Source organism: Colossoma macropomum, unplaced genomic scaffold (assembly GCF_904425465.1).
Source record: "Colossoma macropomum unplaced genomic scaffold, Colossoma_macropomum, whole genome shotgun sequence".
Classification (NCBI taxonomy): domain Eukaryota; kingdom Metazoa; phylum Chordata; class Actinopteri; order Characiformes; family Serrasalmidae; genus Colossoma; species Colossoma macropomum.
In genome coordinates this window covers 2,133,173-2,160,532 of record NW_023496050.1, presented here as the reverse complement: position 1 = coordinate 2,160,532, position 27,360 = coordinate 2,133,173, and the positions used below count along the sequence as shown (strand labels likewise).

At 39.6% G+C, this 27,360-nt stretch overlaps 1 protein-coding gene across 1 annotated transcript in view; it reads right to left on the bottom strand.

Moving 5' to 3' along the window:
- Positions 1-27,360, bottom strand: part of LOC118804530 (alpha-tectorin-like) — a 127,716-nt gene that overhangs the window by 39,502 nt on the left and 60,854 nt on the right. The window contains 1 exon segment of the mRNA XM_036565023.1: positions 12,957-13,202. Coding sequence (XP_036420916.1) covers positions 12,957-13,202 — 246 coding nt within the window.

Here is a 27,360-nt window from a genome sequence, read left to right as displayed (position 1 = left end):
TGTTTGTTAGAGTAATTGTGCCTGAGGATGGTGTGCTTAGCATGTAGTTATTGGTAGGTGTCTGTTCTTCTTGAATATTGTGTCCTCCTGCATTACCCTCTCCCAGTGTTTTGTGTTGGGGATAGTGCTGCGCTGGGCATTTCACTGCCTTTGTTGAAGTGCCCGTTTTAAAAAAAAGAGAGTTTTACCTGTACGCCCAATGCTGGCCCTGCCTTCGTTTGTGCCAACACTACAATATATTTCTCCAGTAACTCCGTGTTTGTCTTTGTTCTGGTTGCTCTTGGCTCTCTCCCTGAGAGTTTTCATCAAATGAGAGAAAACGTACCGCAAAGTCCGTTGCACATGGTTTCGCAACATTTCGACAAAATATGTCGTTCAGCCCAGAAACCATAGCAAAACAGTGCACAAAGTTTTGAGACTAAATGTGCCCCTAGTTTTGCTGAAGTTTAAGGTTAGATTTTACTCCTATGCCTATGTTCCTTCCACCATAATGTTTTGTGGAATTCATGGCATGTTTTAATTAAATGCTAGACAGCATATTTAAACATGCATAAAGACATCATACTGAACTATTGAGGAAGCCTTAATAGAGGCAGTCTTGATTAGGCTTTTTTCAGTATGTATTGTTCAGGGTAAATATGACCTGTGTTTAGGCTGTCCCTTAAAGCATTAGCCTGTTCAGGCATGTTGACTCCAGCAGGAAACTGAATCAAACACAACCCACATCTAAGCAAACATTTTATTCTTCACACAAGCATGAAAAAAGAAATAATGCACTAGTTAGGCTGAACAACTAAACATGATTTGTAATGATTGCTGAGCAGAATGACAATATTATTTAGTTTTGTGTTGGCAAATCATTTCTGAGAGAGGTGCTGCTTGGTTTTAGTTAATGTATTTCAAAATAAAAATAACGACACCATGTGGCTAAGACACACTGACAGTACTGACTTTAGAGGGGTGTTCTAATGTGAAAACATGGCACTTTTTTTTAAATACAGGTTAATCAGGATGGAGGCGTTGATTGATGGCATGTTTGTTTCACTTTAGAACTGTACTAAGCACATGGCATGCCATGTGAGTCTAGAATGGCAGAGTGAAAGGTGTTGAAAGATCTTTAGATTTTAAATAGATTTTCTCTTTAGGGACCTCTTTGATAGAGAAGCGTTATTAGTAACGTTTTGTACACTGAATCAAACTGCACTGATTTGATTCAAAAGAGTTCTATATGAATATAATATAGAATCTCAATTCTTGCCAAAAGGAAATAAACTGAAAGAAAAAAAACTGTGTTGAAGGAACCCATTTACAAACTTGGATTAAGCAAATCAGTCCATATATTATGGTGTCCAACATGGGCTGCACTGTTGTAGGGAGCTTATGGAATGCGGCTATGCAAAGTTCCTTTTTTCTTTTTTTTTCTGGGGGTGTGGCGCCACACGAGAGCGTGCAGAAACAAAGGGGTCAAATGAAACCGAAAACATGTAATTTACAAATATACAAACAAAACAATTCCAATGAAATCTTTGTAATTTGATTTTTGGCGTTATGGGCTGAGCATAACAGGTAGAAGTCTTTGAAAATGAAAATGCAATTGGAGTCTAATGCAGTTATGTGTTAGATGCAGCATGGAGTCCTGAAGGAATTATGTTTTGTCACCATTTACCACAAACTGTGAACAATATCTCTAATGGACAATAAAGCAGAAAAAGCAATAGAACCTCACGTGCAGCTTTGTTTGCAATATAATAAAAAGAGCACCAAATTTTATGTATCAGAAACTTGGCTGGCATTTGTTGTGATAGTGTTTCAGCCTACATTGTCACAGCCTGTGCACAAACATTTTAGAAGATAAACTGCAGTGCAGTGATGTCAGCCAGCAGAATGAAACCAGCCAGTCCTGCTTGGACTTTGTAGTAGGTTTACAGGAAAGTCTGCATGGCCTTAAGAGGAGTTTGTTTTGTGGTTTGGTAAATATTATTTTAGCTCAGTTCAATGTTTATGCTTCTGAATTATGAGCTAAGCAAAGGAATCAAACTGCATTTCAGAGCTGAAGTCACATCACCCACCACCACATAGCTCTGTACAACCCTATCACCATATGGGAGTAGCCCGCCACCCTGCGAAGAAAGCTCATTTCCTCCGCTTGTATTTGCAATCTCTTAGCAATCTCTTTTGGTCATTACCCATAACTCATGACCATAGGTGAGGGTTGGGATGTAGACTGACCGGTAAACAGAGAGCTTTGCCTTATGGCTCAGCTCCCTCTTCACCACTACACTCCAGTACAGTGACTGTGATACTGCTGCGTTTAGAATAACAGACATTTAGTATGTTTGTGGGTTGAAAACAGGGTCATTTTTTAAACAGGTTAATCAGGAAAGATGTATTTAGCTCAGTTATGGTACAGTTCATTCATATGAAAACTGAAAACATGGCTAAATTATAATCAGTCATGTGAGACAGGCTGAACACTGACATGAAACAAGTGTTCATCTTTAGATTTTTAATGTCTCATAATGCACTCTTCATTTTAGCTTTGATTACCAGGTGATCATTACTAGAGCTACAAATTGTAACATCTATTTATTTATTTATTTATTTATTTTCAGTCATTTTCATTGCCAATAAGATAATAATAGATAATAATAAGAAGAAGATTCAGTTAAAAATGTTGAATTTAAAATATAACTTTTCTTAAAAGTCACCATCAGGATTATTTGAGTATTATTTGTTCTTTTAGGCTTTTGAGGTTTCTGTAGTTTCCACATTTCTTAAAAGGGATGGATACATTGTATCAATCATATTATATGATTAGATATGTGCTATGAATTCTTTGTAAATTTTGGTAAATAGGATTTTAGAATAAAAAATAAAAAGTTTACGAACAATTAAAGATTTCACCAACATATGCCGTAGACAGAATATCTTTTTTTCTTTTTCAGAGAGTTAAGTCTGTTGGTAGAGAGCAGAGACCCCTTTAGACTGTTGGAAATAAAGGCTCTGTGCAGGTACATTTTTCATTCATCAGGGTACAAACAGTGTAAATGTTCCCTCAAAGGTACAACAGAGGTTTTAAGGTCCAATTGTGTACCTTAAATAAGTTTTTTCCAGGTGACATATTTGTACTTTTTCATAATCTAATGTTTTAAAACAGAAAATAAAAAGCCTGGAGACGAGACAGGGTGTGTAGAGTCAATACAACTTAGAAAATATGATTTGAAAGGATAATGGTACAATTATGTTCCCTGACTAAAGGTACTGAGATGTACCCTTGAGCATACTAACCATGTGACAAGAGGGGTACTGCCCCAGTGACAGGTTTGCACCTGTATTTCTGAGAGTTTACACATGGACCACTTCATTCAGTTTTAATGCCTTGTAGGAGAAAATGTTCTTGCAGTAAAGTTTGGTTAATGTGAGACCAGATGTTCTCAATTAGGTTTAAATCTGGACTTTCAATCTGGAGCAAGCCTTTCTGTAATATTATTATTATTATTATTATTATTATTATTATTATTATTATTAGTAGTAGTAGTAGTAGTAGTAGTAGTAGTAGTATTAGTATTAGCATTATTTTATATATACTTGCCACAGAGGGAGGACCTTGACAATATTCTGTGGCCGCGATGGACAGTCTTCTAGCAATCATTCTTCTTCCCAATACTACAAACAGCTCTGCTGAATTATTTTTCAAGATTTCAAAGACTTTTCTTTCAGTCTTTTGACATCTGCTGTTGGTTTCTCCTGCTCCTGCTGTTGGTCTCCCATCCAGCTCCAAATCCTTCTGGCAGCCTTGTATCACTGGCATAGTGTATCAAAAAATTACAGAAATGTTTACTCATCTTAGCATCCTCACCTTCCCAGCACCAGGATAAGTTTGAATGAGCTATGTTGAATTAGTTGACTGAATGAGCATCTTTGACAGTGATTATGCGGGGTCAACTTCAGAATAACAGATATATAGTGATTTTAATGGGGTGTTCTGATGTGAAAACATTGTAGACGGCGTTCATTTTTTAAAAACTGGTTAACCAGGAAAGAGGCACTGAGCTCATTGATGACATGGTTGTTTCACATGAATACTGTACTGAAGACATGACTGAATTCTAATCAGTCATGTGAGACAGGAATGGCAGACTGAACATTGTCCTGAAACAGCTATTGAAAGATTTTTAATGCCTCATAATTCACTCTTTGCTGTAATACAGATAACTTTTTGACCTTGGCCAAAGACTACACAGTTAATGTAAGACCAAATGTTCTCAGTGAGGTTCAAATCTGGATGTTGACCTGACCAAACTATCAGATTAGTGGACTTTATCTTTAGCCATTTTTTGTGTGCAGGAGCATTATTAGTTCTGATCAGTGGAAATCATTTCTCTATACTTGGAAGGAAGACATTCTGTAATTCATTTTACAGTCTTCTCTCAGTCTCTGTTGTCAATGCAAGAAAAAATCATGTTTTACAGAATTATTTATGTCTTACAAATGATGAATTTCATGTCTTTTCATACTTGAGGTGGCTTTGGGCTTTCCGGATCCTTTCTTAGTTTTTCAAAGGCAGTCTTGCTTTCTAATATCCAGGGATTAATTCCAGAAGATGTTTAATCAGAAGTCATTTTTCAGCAATATGTTGCTCCTACACAAGAGAAGGTTGCAGAGAAGGTCCATTAATCTGATGTTTTGGCCTGGTTAAAGTCCATATTTTCCATGTGGTCTCACACAAACCAGCTGCACACAAGTTTCCATTGCTGTGGGAGGCTATTATAAATGAATGGCACAATATTGAAATGTCCCTAAACTACTGTCTGAAAGTTCAGCACAAAGACTTCACTATTTAAAACACAGCTATTATATATTACCTCATGTTGCATGCTGTGTCAGACTTTACCCCAGAGTGTACATTTTTGTAGTTATTACAGTAGTCCGGTTTAATTCAGCACTGACTTATAAAGGTAGCACTTTATTTTACAGTACAATAAATACCGATTTAGTAGGTAAATATGTAGTACTTACAAGTAATTTTGTAGTGAATACTTAGCAAGTACATAGTATGTGCCGGGTATGTACATTAATGCATACTCAGAATTTAATGGTAAATTTGTAGTATTTAGAAGTAATGCATACTTTTTTAGTACTTTGTGCTAAATTGACTAACTCTATCTATTTGGCTAAGAAGAGTTTGAATTTGAAGAACTGAGAATTTGTCCCCTCCATGATCAGTCAAACAACTGCTTCACCTTCCTTCTCTAAGTGTGGCTTAAACTTAAGGTGTACATGAAACTAACAAACAAAATACAGAAATGAACAAAAGAACAAGTTTCTCAGATTTGGTAATGGACGTCAGTTTTTTTATTTTTCTTCTAGGTTGGCACAGACCTAGTGATTCTACTTAGGTTTTTGAACTCAGAACCCCCCTAAAAATGTGGTGTGCTCTTGTTTTCCCCTTTGGAAATGGAGCCAGAGCGCTGATAGGTCATTTTCAGCTGAAGGGTAATTAGCTATTCACTGTTTCCAACCCTGATTAGTGGTGCATAATCTATGAGTGCCTCCCCAAGAATCACACCCTCCTTCGTTTTAGTCAGATCTTAGAAAGAAAAAAGAGAAAAATAATTCTAATATTAAATAGTTTTGATAATATTTCTTTAAGCTTTCAAAACCAAGGGGAGAAACAAACCAGAACATTCGCTTATGGTTCATAACAGACAGTTTTAACCCATGTTACCGGAAAACAACACACATATTAAAATTCACAAGCAAACGTCATATGCAATCTCATGGTATTGTTTGTTATTAGTAAATTCAACAATATGGTTGTTGCCTGAGGGACAGAAAAAATAAACCAATTAAAGAGGAATGCATTGATATGTAGTACAAACAGACAAGCTTTTACAAGCTTTATTTTTTATTTAAATCCAACTCTTATAATGGTTTGCAGCAGACTATGATGCTGAGCTAATATCCCTTTTGCTTGTAGCAGAACAAGCAGTTTCAATGATGTCATTATTGCTTGAGCCTCAAATAAGAACTCAGAGTAACCCAAATTCACACATCTGCAGGCCAAATGTAAGAGAGGTAACACACTCACCAGTGTTGCTTCAGTCAAAAGAGAATTTATAGGCTAAATATCAAACAATCATTCAGTTACTTTTGATAATTTTGGAAATAAAAGAAAAACATACAGCTCAGATAACACAGTTCACACTAAAATAGTATGAGGCACTATGCTTAAGGTGCTTCCTGGCAAGGCAACTCGAAACTTAGGAGTGAAAGGGACCTTACTGAACTAACCTAAGTCTATACGGATATATATGTCTATCAAAAGGGTTTTAACCTATTTTAAAAAATAGCGGCAGAAATCTGGGTGGATAAAATGGGAACACCACCTTTGGAGTCGAGAAGGCAGACTTCAAACCCTCCATGAGGGGTCGTATCAGAGCTGGGCTGAACCTTTAGAGGCTCACACGCTGGGGTCTTGCTCCATTGTTGGTGGTTGCCTCACCATGGCAGCTGAATGGTATAAGTGACTTCAGTCAGCAACTGGGCAGAGACATTTTGAGGCTGCAGAAGAACGGAGAACTTGGCCATCTTGAGGTGTTTAGTCTGCTTGCAGGCTGGTTTGTGACTGCTGGTAAGATGACGAGGTCCATGAGATGGGTTGAGCCACTTTGGGTGCAATCAGGTTTTCGAGGCTACCTGGTGCTAACTTAACTAACTCCCTCTATTTGGCTGAGATGAGATTTAAGAGGTCCCTCTATGGCTGGTAAAAAGACTGCTTCACCTTCCTTCTCTAAGTCTGGCTTAAAACTTAAGGTACACACAAACTAACAAAACAAAACAAAACAAAACACAGAGATGAACAAAAGAAAGTTTCTCAGATCTGGTAACAATCATTCTATTTTCGGACCTAGGTTGCATGGACTTGTGATTCTAACTAGCTTTCTTATCTGATCTCAGAACTAAACTGAAAAATGCAATGCACCCAAGTTTAGTTTGGCTGTAGGCCATTCCCTTTGGAGGTGAAGCCAGAGTGCTAATAGGTCCTTTTCACGTAAAGGGTAATTAGCTTTTCACTGTTTCCAACTCTGATCGGTGGTGCATAATCAATGAGTGCCTCTCCAAGAATCACACCCTACTTTGTTTCCAAATCTTAATCTTTCAGAACCAGGCAATGAAAAACCACTTACCTACCAAAATGTTATGGATTATTCCTTTAAACTTGCAGAAAACCAAGGGAAGAAACAAATAGAACATTCATTTATGGTTCTTAACAGACAGTTTTAACCCAGGTTAACTAAAAAGCAACATAAATATTAAAAGACACAAGCAAACATCATATGTAATCTCATGGGATTGTTTGTCATGAGTAAATTCAACAATATGGTTGTTGAGCAAGGGACAGAAGAAATAAACCAAATGAAAAGGAATACATATTCAGGTTACATAATTATCAGTGTTCTAAACACACTACAATCAAATTACTACATCGGTAAGTTATCAAAGTGATACCTTATGTATTCCTAACATCTAAAAATAGATAAAGATACATATTTTAGGGAATCGACTGCATAACGTACAAGTAATACAAACCGTATAAACGTTGAATATCATGCATACAATGTAAACACAAGTTTTTCTTTTTCTTTCACCAATAGTTTGGTGACGTCTCATTCTGTGTGGTGTGTCTCATTCTCACAGTCTAACACCTAGTGGTGCTATGGATTGAAATATCATTAAAATCTGGACATCTATAACTTTGTCACAGATTGTCATAATTGCATTCTTGATGTCTCTATTCTCTTTGAAACAAACCCTGATGTGTGACTACAATTGAACACAAATACAATACAAATACAAATGAACTCATACACACTTTAGAAATTAGTTTGCTGTTACACAAACATTTTACTTTAGAGTTATCCTGTGGTCTCCAGCAAGAGCCTTTTTATTGCCCCATTGTGTAACCTTTGTAGCAGAAGGTTGATTATCTCCTACTGTGTCCCTGTTTGGTCCCAGTAGTCATTGGGCAGAAGGCATTAGAAACAGCTGATAAATATCCATATCATTCTGAATAATACAAAAATAAAGTACTTACACTATATGGACAAAAGTATTGGGACACACATCTTAATCATTGTATTTAGATGTTTCATCCAGTCCCATTGCTACAGATGTATAAAATAAAGCACGTAGCCATGCAGTCTGCTTTTATAATCATTTGTGAAGGAATGCGATGTTCTAAAGAGCTCAGCAAATTCAAGCATGGTTACTGTAATAGGATGCCACCATTGCAACAAGTCAGTTAGTGAAATTTCTTCCCTCCTAGATATTCCACGATCAGCTGTGAGAGGTACTGGTGTAGAACCCTGAGCCCCGGATTGATCTGGAGAAACTCTAGCACCATTGATTTAGTCAGCAATGATCAGAGCAGCTTCACTGCAGCAGCAGGGCAGGCAGGTGGTCTGGCTGGGTCATGCGTAGCGGCAATCACAAAGGAGGGAGGCTTCAATGCTTCCCGGGTGATGAGCCTGCTTGGGGTGACACGTGCATTGGTTAGCCAGGCTGTTGGTTGTGTGGCAGGCACAGCTAGTGTGGCTCCACGGCTCTTGGGAACAGGTTGGACTTAAAAAGGCACATCAGGATTCCAGTTTTGAATACACTCAGGTTTTAAGGCTGCGTGATCCTACCTCTAAACTAATTTTCCTGTGCAACAGACTTCAACTCTGAGTATAGCTTGAACAGGCTTACAGCAAGCATGAAAATAAATGAAACAAACATGGAGACAAACAGAAGACAAGTTTCTCAGATCACACAGTAAACGTTCTACCCTCTAGCCCCAGCTGGCACTAAACATCATTTTCTTCTTGTGACTTTTTCTAACTCTTCTTCATTCTTTCTCCTTCTGCCTGAAATCCCTGTGCTTTCTGATTTTTTCTGGCCTTAGCCCAACTCTTGGTCCAACTGGAGGTGATTACTATTTAGTGTTCTCAAATTTGATTGGTGGTACATGGTCTATGAACTGCCCACAAGAAATTGTCTATTTCTTTATTTTGACTAAATCTGATTTGTTTAACTGAATAAATGAGCATTACTGGGGACAAACAAGTTTCAAATACCATAACAGTCTAAATTATTCCCTCGAAACTTGCAGAAAACAAAACAAAACATTTTGTTACATACCCTAAACATTCAATACTTCTAGAAACTACTGATAATGACATTGATGTATGTTAAGAAAACCATGTAGAACAGTAGACAGGACAAGTCAAACTAGTACAGCAAGAGTAATATCATTTATATGATATGATATACTTATATGGTATGAGGTTTTAACCATCCTTGTGCAACTTGTGAAACAAAAGCATTTCAGTTCATAAAAAAGAACATTTTTGTAAAGGTGTGACATATTATTTTTCCACCATTTGGTGGGGCTATGGGCCTATGTTTAAAATATCAATCTCATTATGAGGTGATAATTTTATAATGGTTCACAATAAAACTATTGTCATGCATTCAGCGAACTCTGACAAGGATATGGACTTCATTTCCCAGACTCCTCTGGGAGGTCACGTGACCGAGCAACTTCCCTCCAACTCAGATTCAGACATGGACTCCATTGCCCACAATTCAAGGGGAGATCACATGACTCCTGACTCTCCTTTGCGCTCCAATCAGCGCTCAAACTCCCCCACCTGTGAACTTGGTCATATGACTACTTAGTTTCCTTTATAAGCCCGGGCTTTAGTTAGGATCAATGCGAAGTATCGTATCGTTATGACCTACTGAGAGTTTGTTTTCTGACTGCCTGTTTTCCATATTGCTGACCTCCATTTTGTTCACCTCGACTTTGTCTTTTTACCTGATCCTTTTGTACTGTTGCCTGATTTTGACTGACCCGTGTTTTGGAACCTTTTGCCTGTTTTTTTGACCCTGACTTCAGCTCTGCCCTTTTTGCTTTGTTTGCCTGACTCAATTAAACTTATCGTTTTTTTTTACATCCGCGAGCGTCTGTATTCTGTTGCCACATCACAACTATCATGTTACTTTCGTATTCAGATTGACTCTTCTTCTTATGACAACCCAGGATGATTAGTTGGCATTTGGAGTTGATATAAGTTTTAGAAATTTAAGTTTTTCAGGTTAAGCACCACTCTGCTGGGCCCACAAGAAGGGGGGGCACATACTGGATGCCCTTCATCAGAGGGCCCTGACAGTTGTAAAATGGAGATTTTGTGTGTTGACTTTATCCCAGTTTATGGCTGTATTTAAATTTGTGGCACTAAAGCTATTAGCTTTGGAGGTGTGGGGGGTTTTACAAACAAACTGTTCCTTCAAGTTGAACCCAGGTGCTGTCTTCACTTAAAGCCCAAAGCAACAACAAAGCAACTGCACACACTGTACATCGTGAACAATGGAGATTCAAATAGTAAAGGTTTATTTTACCTTGCAGTGGTCCAGATGCAATCCAGTGGTGCAGTGTCTCTAATGCAAATATACAGTTTTAGCAAACTGTACACCTGAGTGTAGCTTCATATTTTAGGCTGACAGAAACATCAGCTGACTGATAATGTTGGTGTTAACTACATTCAAATGCTAAAGCTAGATGTTTAGCTAGCACAGCTGTCTTACTGGCAATAAAGCAATAAAGCAAATGTAGTAAACTATGTTCATAAGTAATATGTAATATTGTCTAGCTCTGTGGTTAAAATATATATATCTTAATTTTGGAGACTGGTATTTGTTGAATGCTGCTCTCATGTTTGATGATGTTCATTGTTTCTGAACAGGCTGGTCTTGTGCTGTTTGTCTCATGTTATTTTCATCATATATACTTCAAGAAACCAGGCTTGTAACTCACACTCACAGTTCACTCATGTTAGAGGATCAGAGGCAAACACTGCTGCTGTGGAAGAGCAGAACCTTAACATCAGTGTCACAGTGTGAATATGACAAAGCAGGAGCAAAAACATATCACAGCACTGATTGTTAGGAATGGTACTTCTATGTATCGTGGCATTTTTCAAATAACCACCTAGACTGAAAAGATTGAGTCCTTAGCAGCCTCTGTCTGTCATAACACCAATGACACATTTTGTGAAGGATTCATTTTTATTAAGTTCAGAGAAATTAGAAAGCTGATAACATTATTATGAAAGCACTGACATTAATCATCTCTATGATGACACAGTTTGATGAGGAATTTATTGGAAAAATGCTGTGATTTACAAAATAAAGTGATTTACCATGATTTTCCAAATGTAGTGTTAAGACAATGGCAGATATGATATTATAATCCACACTTAGGGAAAGAAGAGGTAAAATAAGATAAACAATATGGAATTACTGCAGAGAGAAAAGGCATATATTTCACACCAATCAACCTGTTCAGCACCCAATGTTAATTTCCATTATCACCCATATAGTATGATCTGAAATGCTAAACGCTGCTTTCAGAAAAGAATGTTTTGTGTATTATATAACTATGACTATAATGTCTGCATTTTGACCTTCCAAATATCCTCACTTGCTTATTCAGCCCCTCATGTAATCATTCTGACAGATGTTTGATGTCCACTCTACAAGCTTTAACATATCTTTTATATATCTTGAAAGAACTTTGGTCTCTATTAATAAAAAAAAATCCTTCATGGTCAAAATGAGACTCTAGTACTAAACCCAGTCAAATGAAGATTAATTTAATGTAGAATCACATATTTTGATTGTCTTCAGATTGTCATTAGGGGAGGATTTGAATAGTCAGGACAGCTATGAGAAGAATGACCAGAGATACATGCACAGAAGGACTTCTTGATGTTTTCACTCATCTGTCAAGACAAAATAAAATTGCATTAAAGAAACTGCAGCCGATGACTGCAATATCAAAGAGTTATGAGCATTAAACTTCCTCCAATGTCTGTTTATAACGGTATTAGTAAATGTTTATAATGGTATTAGTAAATTGCTGTTAGGGGCATCATAGCTTCATAGCCCACTATAGAATTATATATAAGACATCTTTTTAATAGCAAACTGATTCTTAAACACTGGCCATAGAACTGAGTGAAAACTATCACAAAGACAGTGTATTTACTCATTTATGTATTTATTTATTTATTGTAATAACTAAACCTCTTTTTAGGGCCAGTAACACTTTCTTTTCTTTCTGCTGAATTTCTATTTCTGTTGTAATAGTGCAAGTGTATTGTGAATGTTCACCTGTCCTTCCAGATAAAAGGCCCTACAGAGATGAAGGCTCTGTCATGGATGTCCACAGACCGGCCAGCTCTGTGCTGGTGTCCAGAGAAACAGTTCTGTATGAGACAAACCAGATAATCTGTTCAGTTAACAAACCTGCAGCACCACTAAAGGGAGACATTTTAACAGATACCCTGTGAATTTTCAGATTATGGGAAATTTACAAGGAGAAATAATTTAAATTAAACACCCAATTACCTCATTTGATTTCATTAGAATTACATTAAACACATCAAACACATACTGTAGTTTAGATTAGACAGATTACAGTAGGTTAAAATCTGCACTCATCCTGTACTGGATTATTCTCTCTGTATATTTATTTCAAATTGCTTTCTTAAGTGAAAAGAAAGAATAAGTTTTGAATGAGTAGCTTACAAATACACAAATGATGCTGGCAAAATATTTTAGTGATTAGATGTCAAAACTGACCGCTGCACAGTTGCTGTTCTGCAGAAGGCAAAGGTGGATGGCACAGTGAAGAAAAACTTTGGAGTAGTTGCCGTTAAAGGCAAATATCTTGAAGGAGAAATGACTGGCTGTGGAGACACCGTTCTGAAGCATTTTCAATGTGTTGTCATCATGATTAGGACACCTGAAAGTATTTAAATCAGTGAAGGCCATTTTGAATTAAGATTAGAATGTACAGGCAGACAATTAAATAACACTGAAAAAGCCATTCCGTGGCTTTTCTTTACCTATTAATGATGAGGTCCCAGCGGACAGCATAGTTCTGGTCATTCACAGGAGTGGCCCAACATGAATCTATCACTGTGGCAATCTGACGGCTGTCCACTCCCTGAACCTTCACTTCCACGTAGATCCGCTGGTCCACCTTTATGCCCACATTGCCATTGTAAGGATAGGAGAAGGCAGCATCCTGGTAGGGAATCATCATGAGCTGGTACATCCCCTGACCATCTGGAAGGGTCTTGTGCACTATGCTGTTGAAATATCCAATCACAAGCTCGTTATAAATGGTGGACTGCTGTCACATATAGTGTTAATGCCATTCTAGTAATAAAATAACTGGGAACACTTTGTAATTATGTTTATAAGAGACTTTATTAGCTCTTACTTAATATCTAATTAATCATGAACTAATCAGGTATTTAGAGCTATTCATCATGAACTTTGTAACAGTGATATAAGCTCTTACTTCACAATGAAGTAATAAGCGTCTACCTCATAATTAACAAATCATGTAACAACCAGAAATTTAATCATTATTAGTTCATACAGCAACAGTCTACTTATGCTAACATAAACCTACTTTTTGTGTTAGTTTTGAATTCATTCATCATAAATAAATAAATATAAAAATCTAGCTGCTAAACCATTGTGTATTTTGAAAAAATACAAGAAAAAAAAATGCTAAAAGTTTTTGTCCTTAAATGATTTGGTAAACATTATTTTGTTCATCTTTTACAAATTATGTATGAGTTCATGTGAACATCTATCAATGCCCATACATCATTTCCCTAAATTCTTATGAGATATTAATCCATAAACAACCTCAATATACACTGCTATACACTTGAATAGGAGATATTAGTCCATAAAAAAGTTAATGTAAATGATCCTATCCATCCTGCCTTGATGCCTCTAGAAGGTGTGATGGATAATCAGACTGCTATTTAGTATGTAGGCGTAAGTTGATTAAAATTAATGAACAATAAACACCGTAAACAGAACATGAAGCAAATGATGCCAGACAAGGCAAACTGAAACACATGAGCTGCTTTTACCTACAAGAATAGAAACCACCTGGGAATAGATATGTGACAAACTATACACAGTCGGAAACACTAATTATGAGGCGGGGCTACAAAGGAGGAGACAGAAGAGGGTGGATCCAGGAAGAAGTCCTATAACATTAGGGGCTGCATGAATAACTTAAGTCATTTGTAATGGTTTATGTGCATCTTACAAAGTAAGAAATGGTCAGTTAAAGTTTTATCACTATATTCTATAAACTAAGAATCACTCAATCAGTTTGTATTGAAGTCCCTGTAGTTACTGAATTATAAGCCTTAATATGCAAAAAGCTTGAGAATTTAGGGGGTTAATGATATGTAATTCTTCATTAGTAAATACTTAATTAGTACATGACTAGCAAATTCTAAAGTAACAGCTCACAGATGTCTTTTGATGTATTATTATTAATATATATAGTGTTGCCAATTGTATTTATAATATATTATTCTTAGGTTCTTAAAGTATTTCTTTTTTAAATCATTTGTCATTTGCCAGCAGGGCAATTTAGGGTCATTTATTTGATAATCTGTCCCACCTCTGCAGAGGGTTGAATTGTGTGTCCATGGTGAGTGTCTGGCTGAGCTGATAAACGCAGGCGAAACGCAACTCCAGATGTTTCTTTCTGTTAATGGCTCCTCCTGCTGAGTCAGCCACTCCCTGGATAGAGTTCTCATAGATGAAGTGAGTGCCATTGGCCTGTAAACAGTTATATTTGTGATGGAAATGCCTCAGAAAAATCTTTGTTTTTTTCTTTCTCTCAAATAACATGACAAAAAACATAATCTGTGCATCTACACTGTCAGAAAAAAAGTACTGTGCAGGTATATTTATCATTCATCAAGGTATAAAGAATGTAAATGTACCCTCAAATATGCAACAATAGTTTTAAGGTCCAACTGTGTACCTTAAATAAGTTTTTCTAGGGGAAAGGTACATAAACTAAATCGTGCCTTTTCATAATCTAATGGTTATGACAAAACAATAAAATGAAAGGTTAGAGACAAAACAGCATGGGTCAGTATAGCTTAGAAAAATGCAATTTTGTTGGAATATAGTATCATGTTCCCAAACTAAAGGTGCTGAAGGCATGCTATTGAGGGTACCACCCCAGTGACAGTTCAATGTCTTTTTTCTGAGAGTGTACACTTGTATGACCATTTTTACATTTGTTATATGTAGTCTCTATTTACAAGTGCCAGCATAGTGCAACATGCTTGAGAGTAAATCAATCTTTATGGTTTCTAATTAGTTTACCATGAGATTTGTGCCACAGATGTGGTCATCGTTATCAAAGTGGAACACCAGTCTGCCGTTTTGGAGAGTTCCATTGCAGCTGGGGTCATTCAGGTGCAGGACATTAGCAGGAAAACCGGCTTCAAAGAGCTGACAGCGGGACAGAGACATGGAGCCCGAGCTGCTCTCGCAGGTTTCTCTGGAGTCTGGAACACAGAAAGAGGAGAAATGGAACAATGTATGAGAAATTATTTTAATGAAAGTGCTTTGAGTGTCTGTGCTTGTTAAAATTTGCTGGTACCGTAAGACTCATGTCTGGGATGAGTCTCATTACAGAAGCAGCCATAGATGCCATCTCTCTCCCCACACCACTCATCCTCAGTGCAGTTCTGATCTGCGCAGGGGTCCACAACCACTATAAATAAATAAATAAATAAATAAATAAATAAACAGAGGAATGAAGTAACAATGCAGCAGACACATTTATCAAAATGCTAATGCTTACAGTCAAAGTACAAAGCATTATCAAAACGTCAAACAGGATAAAAAAAAGCTCAGACTGCACAGTGACACTGAGTCCCTAAGGTCTGCTAGGTGATTAATATGTGGAGCAGGTGGGCAGAACAAGACCCAAAGGTATGTAGGCAGGTGAGTACTGTATATGAGCAACTTCAGCACGAAAAAAATATTATTTGATTGATTGATTTATAAAGTGTTATGAGGTCTCCTAACAAAGTATTATAATATTTTACCTGTAGTAGTTGTGATGGTTATGGAATCTACAGATTCAGTTGTTTCAGGGATCTCTGGGTCAGTAACTGGAGTAATGCTACCAACATCTGTAATGAGATAAATTAATTTTAAAAAGTAGAGAAAAACTATAATGAAATGCTCTGGATTCCAATAACCAAATCTACCTGCACAGTAGGCTGATGAACAGAAGACTGGACTGACAAACTCATATACGTAGTAATTTCCTGGACAAGCTTTCACTTGAATGGAGAAAGACTTAAAATAACAGCAGTCATTGTTCCAGCTTCCACAGACTCGCCGAGTGACCACTCCATCTTCCAGTCGTGGGTGAGAACCATTGAGCCAGAGAGGAACACCAGTACCACACATGCCCTGACTAACACATGATTCTGGCATCCGGATATTATTTCCCTGATATAGAAGACGATACCAGCCATTCCAGTTCACGCCGGTGTCACACCACCAGCTGTTGTGTGTTTGGTTTGTAGCTCTTCCAGGATCATCCAGGACATTGTAGTTGTAGCAGGGATCATAACTTAGTTTGGTGAATGTAACTGTAACAGACACATTATACCGTTTGCAGTAGTGTATGTTTTCAGTTGGAAATGTCTTTATACTGTATGTTCTGAACTCAAAAATTTTCCCAGTCATTTTTCCTTTAAGCAACATTTAGATAATTTAATGTATTATGTGAAAGAGTTTTATAGTGTATATACTACAAGATGACATTGTTTTTCTTATAGTTAATTATCCTTAAAATCCTTTTGTTGTAATTTAGAAACAGATGAAAAGTACATAACACAAGCAAAATAGCTTTGTTACCTGTGCAGTATGTAGGCATTATGAGTGACACATTTGGCTTGACGAGTTTGTAGACATAGTAATGACCTGGACAAGCTTTCACCTGGATTGGGTTGGATGATCTGTAGTATTTGCACTGGTTTTGATAGTTTTCATCAATTCTGGAGGCATAGATTTCTCGAGTGACGATGCCGTCCTCTGGTTGTGGATGAGAGCCACCAAGCCAGAGTGAAGTGTAACCACCACATTCCATGTAGCTCACACAGCCCTCTAGAATCTGAGCATTTTCTCCATGATAAAAGAGCCGATACCAGCCGTCCCACTCAACAACAGTGTCGTCATAACCTCTATTGTATGTGGACCTGTAGTTGTTGATACTTTTTCTCCAGTCATCATCAAGATCAGTGTAGTTATAGCAGGGGTCAAAGCTGTAGTTGGTTGGAATGGTTGCTGTGGAAACAAACAGACAGTCAGTGTTTTAATTGCTTCAACTTCATTTTAACAATATCACCTGCATAGTTCATTATATATAATTTAAAATGAAAGCACTATGTATTTCTTTCATGCGTTAGAGCTTGAGAATGTCTGTAACAAACTACAAAGCCTGCAAAAGGACATGGATAACAAAAAAAAGAACATGGATATTTGATAATGCACAAAAAGCCTCCTGCCTGCAAAATGACCTGCAAAAAGATTTTTTCTCAAATGAATTATCTAAAAATAATTTTCTCAATTATCTCATTTTTTCAAGACAAATTTCTCTGAATATCTATGTTAAGGTATTTATCTCATGAAAATGTAAGAATATTATATCCATGCAGGACCGCAGATGGCAGCAATATATCATTCAAGGAGCACAGTTCACTTTTGGAGTGCATTCAGTTTAAGATTGGCATGTCTTGTGATCACCTCTTGTAATTCTAGGATAACATCCCAAACAAAATTTTAGGATCATTATTATTTATGTATACATTCAACTAGTTTATTTTTCTTGAATAGCCATGAATGCAGCCATTTCTACAAATGCAAAAGGTTTTAACTTCAAAGTGCAAGGTGCAAGCTAAAAACGTTACTTCACACGGTAACAAGTAAATTAGCTAATTTTATTCAACCCAAAAAATTACTTGGATTGAAAGTGTGTTTCATCGATGTATTTATTTAGGTTGAATAAAACTTAATTTACTTGTTACCACATGTATCCCTAGAAGATCTGATTTGTTTGTTTAACTTTTGCCCTTTCCAATTTGTTATTTTTCATCATCATCATCATCATCGTCGTTAACCGCTTAGTCCAGATAGGGTCGCGGTAGCAGTTGGGAGAGCAGAGAATCCTAGGTGACCCTGTCCCCCGCAACTTCCTCCAGCTCATTCCCGGGGACCCCAAGCCGCTCCCAGGCCAACTTGGAGATATAATTCCTCCAGCGGGTCCTAGGACGACCCCGGGGTCTTATTCCGGTAGGCCGTGCCTGGTACACCCCCACCGGGAGGCGTCCCGGGGGCATCCGGATCAGATGCCCGAACCACCTCAGCTGGCTCCTCTCAATGCGGAGGAGTAGCGGCTCTACTCCGAGCTCCTCCCAGATGGCCGAGCTCCTCACCCTATCAAATAGAGTGTAGCCCGCCACCCTGCAAAGAAAGCTCATTTCTGCCGCTTGTATTCGCGATCTCATTCTTTTGGTCATTACCCACAGCTCATGACCATAGGTGAGGGTCGGGATGTACCGCTTGTCCCAGCCTGCAGTCGATCTCACGATCCTTCTTCCCATCACTCGTGAACAAGACCCCGAGATACTTAAACTCCTCCACCTGGGGCAAGTCCTTTCCCCTTACCTGGAGTGGGCATACCATCCTTTTCCAGGCTAAGACCATGGACTCAGACTTGGAGGTGCTGATCCGCATACCAACCGCTTCACACTCAGCTGCAAACCGCTCCAGTGTGCGCTGGAGGCATCCATGTGATCCAGCCAAAAGAACAACATCATCTGCAAATAGCAGAGACGCCACCCTCCGGCCTCCACACATAATGCCCTCCTGACCCCGGCTACGCCTTGACACCCAGTCCATCAATATCACAAACAGGAGTGGAGACAGGGCACAACCCTGGCGGAGTCCAACGCTAACACTGAAAGAGTCCGACTTAATGCCGAGTATACGAACACAGCTCTCACTCCGGGCGTACAGAGATTGAATGGCCTGGAGTAGTAACCCCGGCACCCCATACTCCCGGAGGACCTCCCACAAGATATCTCGGGGAACACGGTCATAAGCCTTCTCCAAATCCACAAAACACATGTAGACTGGGTTGGCAAACTCCCATGCCCCCTCAACAATCAGTGAGAGGGTGAAAAGCTGGTCCATTGTTCCACGGCCTGGATGGAATCCGCATTGTTCCTCCTCAATCTGAGGTTCAACTATCGGTCGAAGTCTCCTTTCCAGCACCTTGGCATAGACTTTCCCAGGGAGGCTGAGCAGTGTGATACCCCGATAGTTGGCACACACCCTCCGGTCCCCTTTCTTGAAAATAGGGACCACCACCCCGGTCTGCCAGTCCAAGAGTACTGTTCCCGAGGTCCATGCACTATTGCAGAGGCGTGTCAGCCACGACAGCCCCACAATATCCAGAGCCTTAAGCATCTCCAGACGAATCTCATCCACCCCCGGTGCCTTGCCACTGAAGAGCTTGCCAACTACCTCAGTGACCTCCACCAGGGAAATGGAGCTTGACACGCCAGAGGCCTCTGGCCCTGACTCCCATGAGGGAGGCATGTCACCCGGATTAAGGAGTTCCTCAAAGTGCTCTTTCCACCGACTGACAATATCCTCATTTGAAGTCAAAGTTTCTCCACCCCTGCTGAATACAGCCTGGGCGCAGCCACCCTGACCACTCCTGAGTCGCCGGACAGTTGTCCAGAACCTCCTTGAGGCCGACCGAAAGTCTTTTTCCATGGCCTCACCAAACTCGTCCCATGCCCTGGATTTTGCTTCTGCCACCTTTTTTGCCGGTCGGTACCTATCTGCTGAGTCGGGAGTCCTCCGGGCCATCCAGTCCCTAAAGGCCTCTTTCTTCAGCTTGACGGCCTCCCTCACCACCGGTGTCCACCAGGTGGTTCTTGGGTTACCGCCCTGACAGGCACCCACAAGCTTTTGGCCACAGCCATGCCTGGCAGCTTCCACAATGGAGGTTTTGAACAGGGTCCATTCAGACTCCATGTCTCCTACCTCCTGCCGGACATGAGAGAGCTCTCCCGGAGGTGGGAGTTTAAATCATTCCGAACAGGGGCCTCCGGCAGTCATTCCCAGCACACCCTCGCTATTCGCTTGGGCCTACCGGGTCTGACCATTAGTCTTCCCTGCCATCTGATCCAACTCACCACCAGGTGGTGATCAGTCGACAGCTCAGCACCCCTCTTCACCCGAGTGTCCAGAACATACGGTCCCGAGTAGATGAAACGACAACAAAGTCGATCATTGACCTTTCAGCCAAGGAGCTCTGGTACCACGTACACTTATGAACATCCTTGGGTTGGAACTTGGTGTTCGTTATGGACCATCCATGCCTAGCACACAAGTCCAATAACAACTCACCATTCGGGTTTAGATGGGGCAGGCCGTTCTTCCCAATCACACCTCTCCAGGTCTCCCAGTCATTGCCAACATGAGCATTGAAGTCTCCCAGTAAGACTATGGAGTCTGTAGTCGGGACCCTTTCCAGAACCCCGCCCACTTGCTCCAAGAAGGCCGAATACTCCGACCTGTTGTTTGGTGCATAAGCACACACAACAGTCAGAGATTTCCTCTCTGCGATTTTAATACGCATTGAGGCGACCCTCTCGTCCACCGGGACAAACTCCAACTGTACTGCCGCCAGCCGGGGACTCGTGAGTATCCCCACACCCGCCCGGCGCCTCTCACCTTGTGCAACCCCGGAGTAGGAGAGGGACCAACCCCTATCCAGGAGTTTGGTTCCAGAGCCGATACTGTGGGTGGAGGTGAGCCCAACTATACCTAGTTGGTACCTCTCAACCTCCCGCACAAGCGCCGGCTCCTTCCCCCCCAGTGAGGTTACATTCCACGTACCAAGAGCCAGTTTCTGCCGCAGGGGCCTAGGCCACCAAGGGCCCCCCTGCAATCTCCCACTGCCTGTACGGCACTGCACCACTCCCCCATGCTGGACCTTGTGGGTGGTGGGCCCACATGGTCCCCCACGTTGCCTCTTTGGGCTGAGCCCGGCCGGGTTACGTGGGCTGCCCGGCCACCAGGCGCTCGCCGAGGGACGCTACCCCCAGGCCTGGCTCCAGGGGTAGGTCCCGGTGACCCTCTCCCGGGCAGGGTACACGATGTTCTGTGTCCGTTTTTCATGGAGGTTTTTGGATCGAGTTAGTCTGGGTCTTCACTCCAGACCTGTTCGCCCTGGGAGACCCTACCAGGAGCATGTTGCTCCCAACGACTTAGCTCTGAAGATCCCTAGACCACACAAGCCGTTCCGCCATGACAAGGCCCCGATCCAGGAAGGGTTGCCAGGTTATTTTTGTTCATTTTAAAATTATTATTATGAAATTACGTAGTAGCATTACTTACATTACATTAAATCTTGAGTTTAATGTTCTCATCATTGTCACACATCTACCTGTGTCACAAGACAACATGAACTTCATTTCCCAGAACCCTCAGGAAGATCACGTGACGACGCAACTTCCCTCTGACTCGGAAAACGCAACGGACTTCATTACCCACAATAATGTGGGGAATCACATGACCTCTGATGAAATCTCGTGCTCCTATCAGAGGTCACGCTCACCTGAATACTAAATGTTTGCACCTGTGTTTCTAGTGATATGACTTAGTTAGTATCGTTTATAAGCCCGGGCTTTAGTTTAGCTCTTTGCGAGGTATTGCTTCTTCACGAACATACTGAGCATTATTTCTGAGTGTGGTTTGATGTATGTTTTTGACGTTTGATTCGTTCCTTGACTTTGCTTTTTTGCCTTTGCCCTTTCGTACTATTGCCTGTGTTTGCTGATCAGTGTTTTTGGACCTTCTGCCTGTTTTTTGACTTCGCTTTTGCCTTGCCTCTTTTTGACTTTGTTTGCCCAGTGATATGATCACCGCTTTGTTTATGGTTTGTCTTTTAGATTTGACTCACGCCTGCTTTTTGACCATGTATCTGCCTAGCCCTATCAAAACCCCTTTTGCCCTTTTAATCCGCGAGCGTCTGGTTTATAACGAATCGTTAAAATCATATTAGCAGATAAAGTACAGTGTTACCCCATTTTATAGACAAAGGAGAGAATGGGAACTTACTCCTGGTGATGTTGAATTCTGCCTCAGTAGCTGTGGTTGTTTGGGCAGCAGTCGGAGTTATAGTGCTCACATCTGAAAAGAGGACATTTTAAAACACACGTAAAAACTACAAAAGACTTTCAACTTGCAAAATTGAATAAACAGTTACCTGTACAGTAGGCTGTACTGTAGTAGAATGGATTGACAAACTCATAGACATAGTAGTTTCCTGGGCATGCTTTAACACGAATGGGGTTGAGGCGAAAGGAATGGCAGTCACTTCCTGCATTCCCACAGACCTGGCGAGTGACCACTCCATCCTCTATCTGAGGATGAGGACCATTGAGCCACAGAGTGTAATAAGTACCACATCTGGATGCAGGAACACAACTCTCTGCCATACGGATGTTCATCCCACAATAGAACAGCCGGTACCAGCCGTTCCAGTTAAAGTTTCTGTCAGAAATCCACAATCCAGTCTCATTATTGCCTCTCCAGGGTTGATCCAGTGAGACATAGTTGTAGCAGGGGTCAGCGACATTGTCAAAAGCAACTGTAATGGAAACAACAAGTCTTGTTTAATTCCTAAGCATGCTATACCTTTAAGTTTCCATGTGTTCTTAGCAGAGAATTGAATTTTATTCATGTTAAAAAGGATGATTTATCTATTTATTTTAAAAACTTGCATTGAAGAAAAACCATTAAGATTTAAATATTTGTTCGAAATAGAACATTAATTAATTTTGTTCAGACTAGACTCTTTTACTATGTCAACAATGATTCCTAACATCATCTACTCAAATTAGAGAAAGAAAAAAATATTCGTGATATAATATATATAACAACAATTTATTAATAGAGAAATATAGTGCGGTGAAATGAATAACACCTGTACAGTATGAGGGCATCGGAATGGACAGTTCTGGTTTAACAAGTTTGTAGACATAGTAATGTCCTGGACAGGCTTTCACTTGGATTGGTTTGGATCTGTATCTGTAACTGCACTGGGTATTGTAGTAGTAGTAGTAGTGGTAGTAGTATTTATTGTTGGTTCCGTGGATTTCTCAGGTGACGATGCCATCTTCTAGTCGTGGATGAGATCCAGTGAGCCAGAGTTGAGTGTATCCACCACACGTAGTGAAGCTCATGCACCATTCAGACATCTGAGCACTTTTGCCCTGCAGATACAGCCGATACCAGCCGTTCCATTCAACAAGTGTGTCATCATGACCTCTTTCACTGTTATTGCGTGAATTTCTCCAGTCCTCATCAATGACACTGTAGTTATTGCAGGGGTCAAAGCTGTTGTTGGTCGGTGTAGCTGCTGTGGAATCAGAACCATAACAAGACTCAAATATGAATAAGGAACTTAAAGGTCATTAAATGTCAACACAAAGAATAACATAATTTTCTGGTACATACTTTACGCATAAATAGTAATTTACATAAAAATCAAAGGTGTATATACAGCTGCACTTACTCAGAACTGAACAGGTAAATGTGAAGTAACTGTTTGTTACATACTTACAATGTCATATTACAGAGACTTTACCAGTAAAAACCAAATGATATTAAATGAATTATTGTTTTGGAAAAAGATACTAGATAGTGTTACGTACCCTGCAATTTGACACCTGTCCCTTTATTGTACTCTTCTCTTTCACATGTATTTACTGCAGCAGTTTGGCAGTACTTGCTTACTTACCATGCAACTTCTTAGCATTAAAAGCTGAAATATACTTCATATTTCTCTAATTAGTTACAATGTACTTATATTTTAAACTTGCAAAGTGTTTATTACATGCAAAGACTATATGCTTACCATTACATTCTATGTAATTACTGCTGTAGATACCTGGCAGTACTATATACATGCAAATTGTGTACCAGATAATTATTTGTACTATATATTTATGTACTAAATTGTATTCAGAGAGTGTCTATGCAGTATATTCATGAAAATATCTGAAGAAACCTACTTATAGTTATGTTGAATTGTGAACTTGAAGTTAGTATTGTGCTGACATCTGAAAACAGAGATCTTCAACATTAGTCAAGCAGCAATAGTCAGATCATTAAATCATAGTGTAAGGCATTTAAATCAAATGCAGTACCTGTACAGTAAGCCATATTGCAATAGATTGGGCTGACAAATTCATAGACATAGTAGTTTCCTGGGCATGCTTTCACTCTTATTGGGGTGGATCTAATGTCACAGCAGTCACTTCCTCCATTCCCACAGACCTGATGAGTGACCACTCCATCCTCTATCTGAGGATGAGGACCATTGAGCCACAGACCGTAATCAGTACCACATCTGTATACATCTACACAGCTCTCTGCCATACGGATGTTCATCCCATAATAGAACAGTCGGTACCAGCCGCTCCATTTGGAGTTACTGTCACAGATGTTTAATCCAGTCTCATTATTGGCTCTCCAGGGTTGATCCAGTGAGAGATAGTTGTGACATGGATCATAAGTGAGAGTGTTAAAAACAACTGCAATAGAAAGAAGTGTCATAAAAATAGTAGAATAATGCATTTTTATCTTTATCTTATATTTTATTTTTATTTTTATCATTAATTAACAGCAAGATGTATATTAGATCTACTATGCAATTATGATTTGTTCAGAGAAAAACTCATTCTAACAATATGAAGTTTATGCTATGAGTTACTTTACCTGCACAGTATGTTGGCATTGGAACTGATACATCTGGCCTGACAAGTTTGTAGACAAAGTAATCTCCTGGACAGGCTTTCACTTGGACTGAGTTGGATGTGGTGAAATTGCATTGGTTATAGTACCAATAATAGCTTTGGGAACTGTAGATTTCTCGGGTGACGATGCCGTCCTCTAGTCGTGGATGAGCGCCACTGAACCAAAGTGTAGTGAAACCACCACATGTTGTGTAGCTCTCACACCAGACAGTTTCAGCAAGCTGAGCACTTTTGCCCTCAATGTACAGTCTGTACCAGCCCTTCCATTCAACAAGGGTGTCATCATGACGTTGATAGTTATTGTAGATACTGCGTGTGTTTCTCCAGTAGTCATCAATAACACTGTAGTTATTACAGGGGTCAAAGCTGTAGTTGGTTGCTGAGGAAGAGAAATTTCTGTGTCAGATTACTGTTACATTTTACAAGGTTCTACAAATCTAATGAAGGAAGTCTTTTAGCTTTCAGTGAAATTCTTTGCATAGTCACTATCGCATTTTCACGCTAGGTGACATCATTGCCTGGTTTAGTGCTGGAGCAGATGATCACATTTGAGTAAAGATTGGATTACTGGTATCTTAAAAAGGCTGAGAGACTAATTTTTGTTATGAGTGACTCTCATGGTGGCACTTGTGTTTGTGGCACTTCGCATTATAGTCATGTTTTCTAGACTTATTTGCTTTCTGTGTTGGGTTGTGGGTGAGATTACTGCTCTTGTTAACAATTTTTAAATGCTTTTTTGATTAGGACTGGTAGCTGCTGGCCATACTCATCAGTATTGTAACGGTGGCAGATGGAACCAGACACTCGCAGCAGAGGCTTGAGTTAAGAGCTTTGATAACAAAGGGGTTGTCCAAAATCACAGTAATAAAGCCAAAGCAGAACATTGAAAACCAGAACACCAATACAGATATGGGAGGATGAAATATCTGGATGCCTTTTATTATGATAGACGCGATATCTCTTTGGAGGCTTTTATTTTGGTAGTCTTCCCTTTCCCCATAGTTCTGCCCCTAGTAATTGGTTGCAGGTGCCTGAGTCCTTGAACGGCATTACTTTGTTGGCTTTTGGTGCTGTTTGTTGTGGCCTGCTAAGACAGCAGTTGGATCTCTCTGCATTTTTCTGTTGGTGCTGTGAACAGCCTAAGTCATTGAGTAGTGAGGTGATACTCCTTTCCTCTTTATTGGGTAGGCCCTAATCTTATCCTATAAGAGGTGTTTCTTCCGTTGGGCCTATACATGACCCTAGATTGGTTGGCTGCTTTGTGGTGAAGGCCTGTATGGTTATGCTGTATACCACTGAGGGTTCGTAGCAACTGAATAAGGGTACTCCCATTATAAGGATCGGGCTAGGCCAGGTGGTTGTGTAACTGTGATTTTTGTTTTCTTTTTTTTTCTTTGCTTCACTTTGTGTAATTTGATTGTGTGTGTGTGTGTTTGTGTGTGTGTGTGTATGTGTTTGGAGTGACCAAATTTATGAGGTGGTAGACCTTAATCTTCACCCGCAGGCAGCTACTAACACTTGAGCCCTGCCCTTTGCTAATGCTGGTTAGTGTAGTTCTTTTCTTTGTTTTAATAAAGGAATAAAGTTGATTCCACTTTTAATAAGGATGTTCCTTTCAACTTTTGATGTTTAGAGCAGGACATGTTGTGTTGTGGATATTGTGAAGTCTGAAGAAAGATTATGTCTTATGTCCTTTGGTTTAAATAATCAATTTTGTCTTTTCGAAAAGCATATTGGTGTATTTTTATTTTGAGAGGCCTGTTTGAGAGGTTTGTTTCTTTGTTTCATACAACAACAAAAAAAAATATATATATATATATATATATAAAGAACCTATGGTGCAAACTTATCTTTGAGCATTGCCTTACACTCTTTTGGTCACATAGAACAGAAGGGACCAACAAGAATCAAAGTCAAAAACAGAAAACGGGTCATACAGGGGTAGGCAATCAGAAATACTGGAGGAATGCTTGGTAGCCACATTGGTGACGATACTTTGCAAAGTAACTATTCTAAAGCCCAGGCTTATATACTAAACTAATTGACAAAGGAAATAATGAACAGGTATAAGCGCAATCAGAAGTCCAGAGATGAGGAGCACTGATAAATGGATCTGTGAGAGTCCATAGTCATGTGATGCAGCATTGAGTTCTGGGAATTGGAGTCCTGGGTGGCCCCATTGTCTGTAGTTACAGCCAGGTCTGACAAGTATGAGGATGCAAGGTACAGAAATTGGATGAAGCCTACATTGTCAAATTTTTTTAATCTAAGCAACATTAAAGTAAGTTAAGTAATATTACAGAAAAAAAACCTGAGCTATTATTAAGTAATTATTGCTATGGAAACATATTTATTTTTAGATGGTAGTTAGTTAGGTAGCTACTTTCAGATTGCAGCCATATTTTTTTCCCTTACATACACTATATTGCCAAAAGTATTCACTCACTGTAAAATGACAGAGCAGAGTCAGCGGATGCTGAGGCGCATAATACGCAGAGGTCGCCAACTTTCTGCAGAGTCAATTGCTACGGACCTCCAAACTTCATGTGGCCTT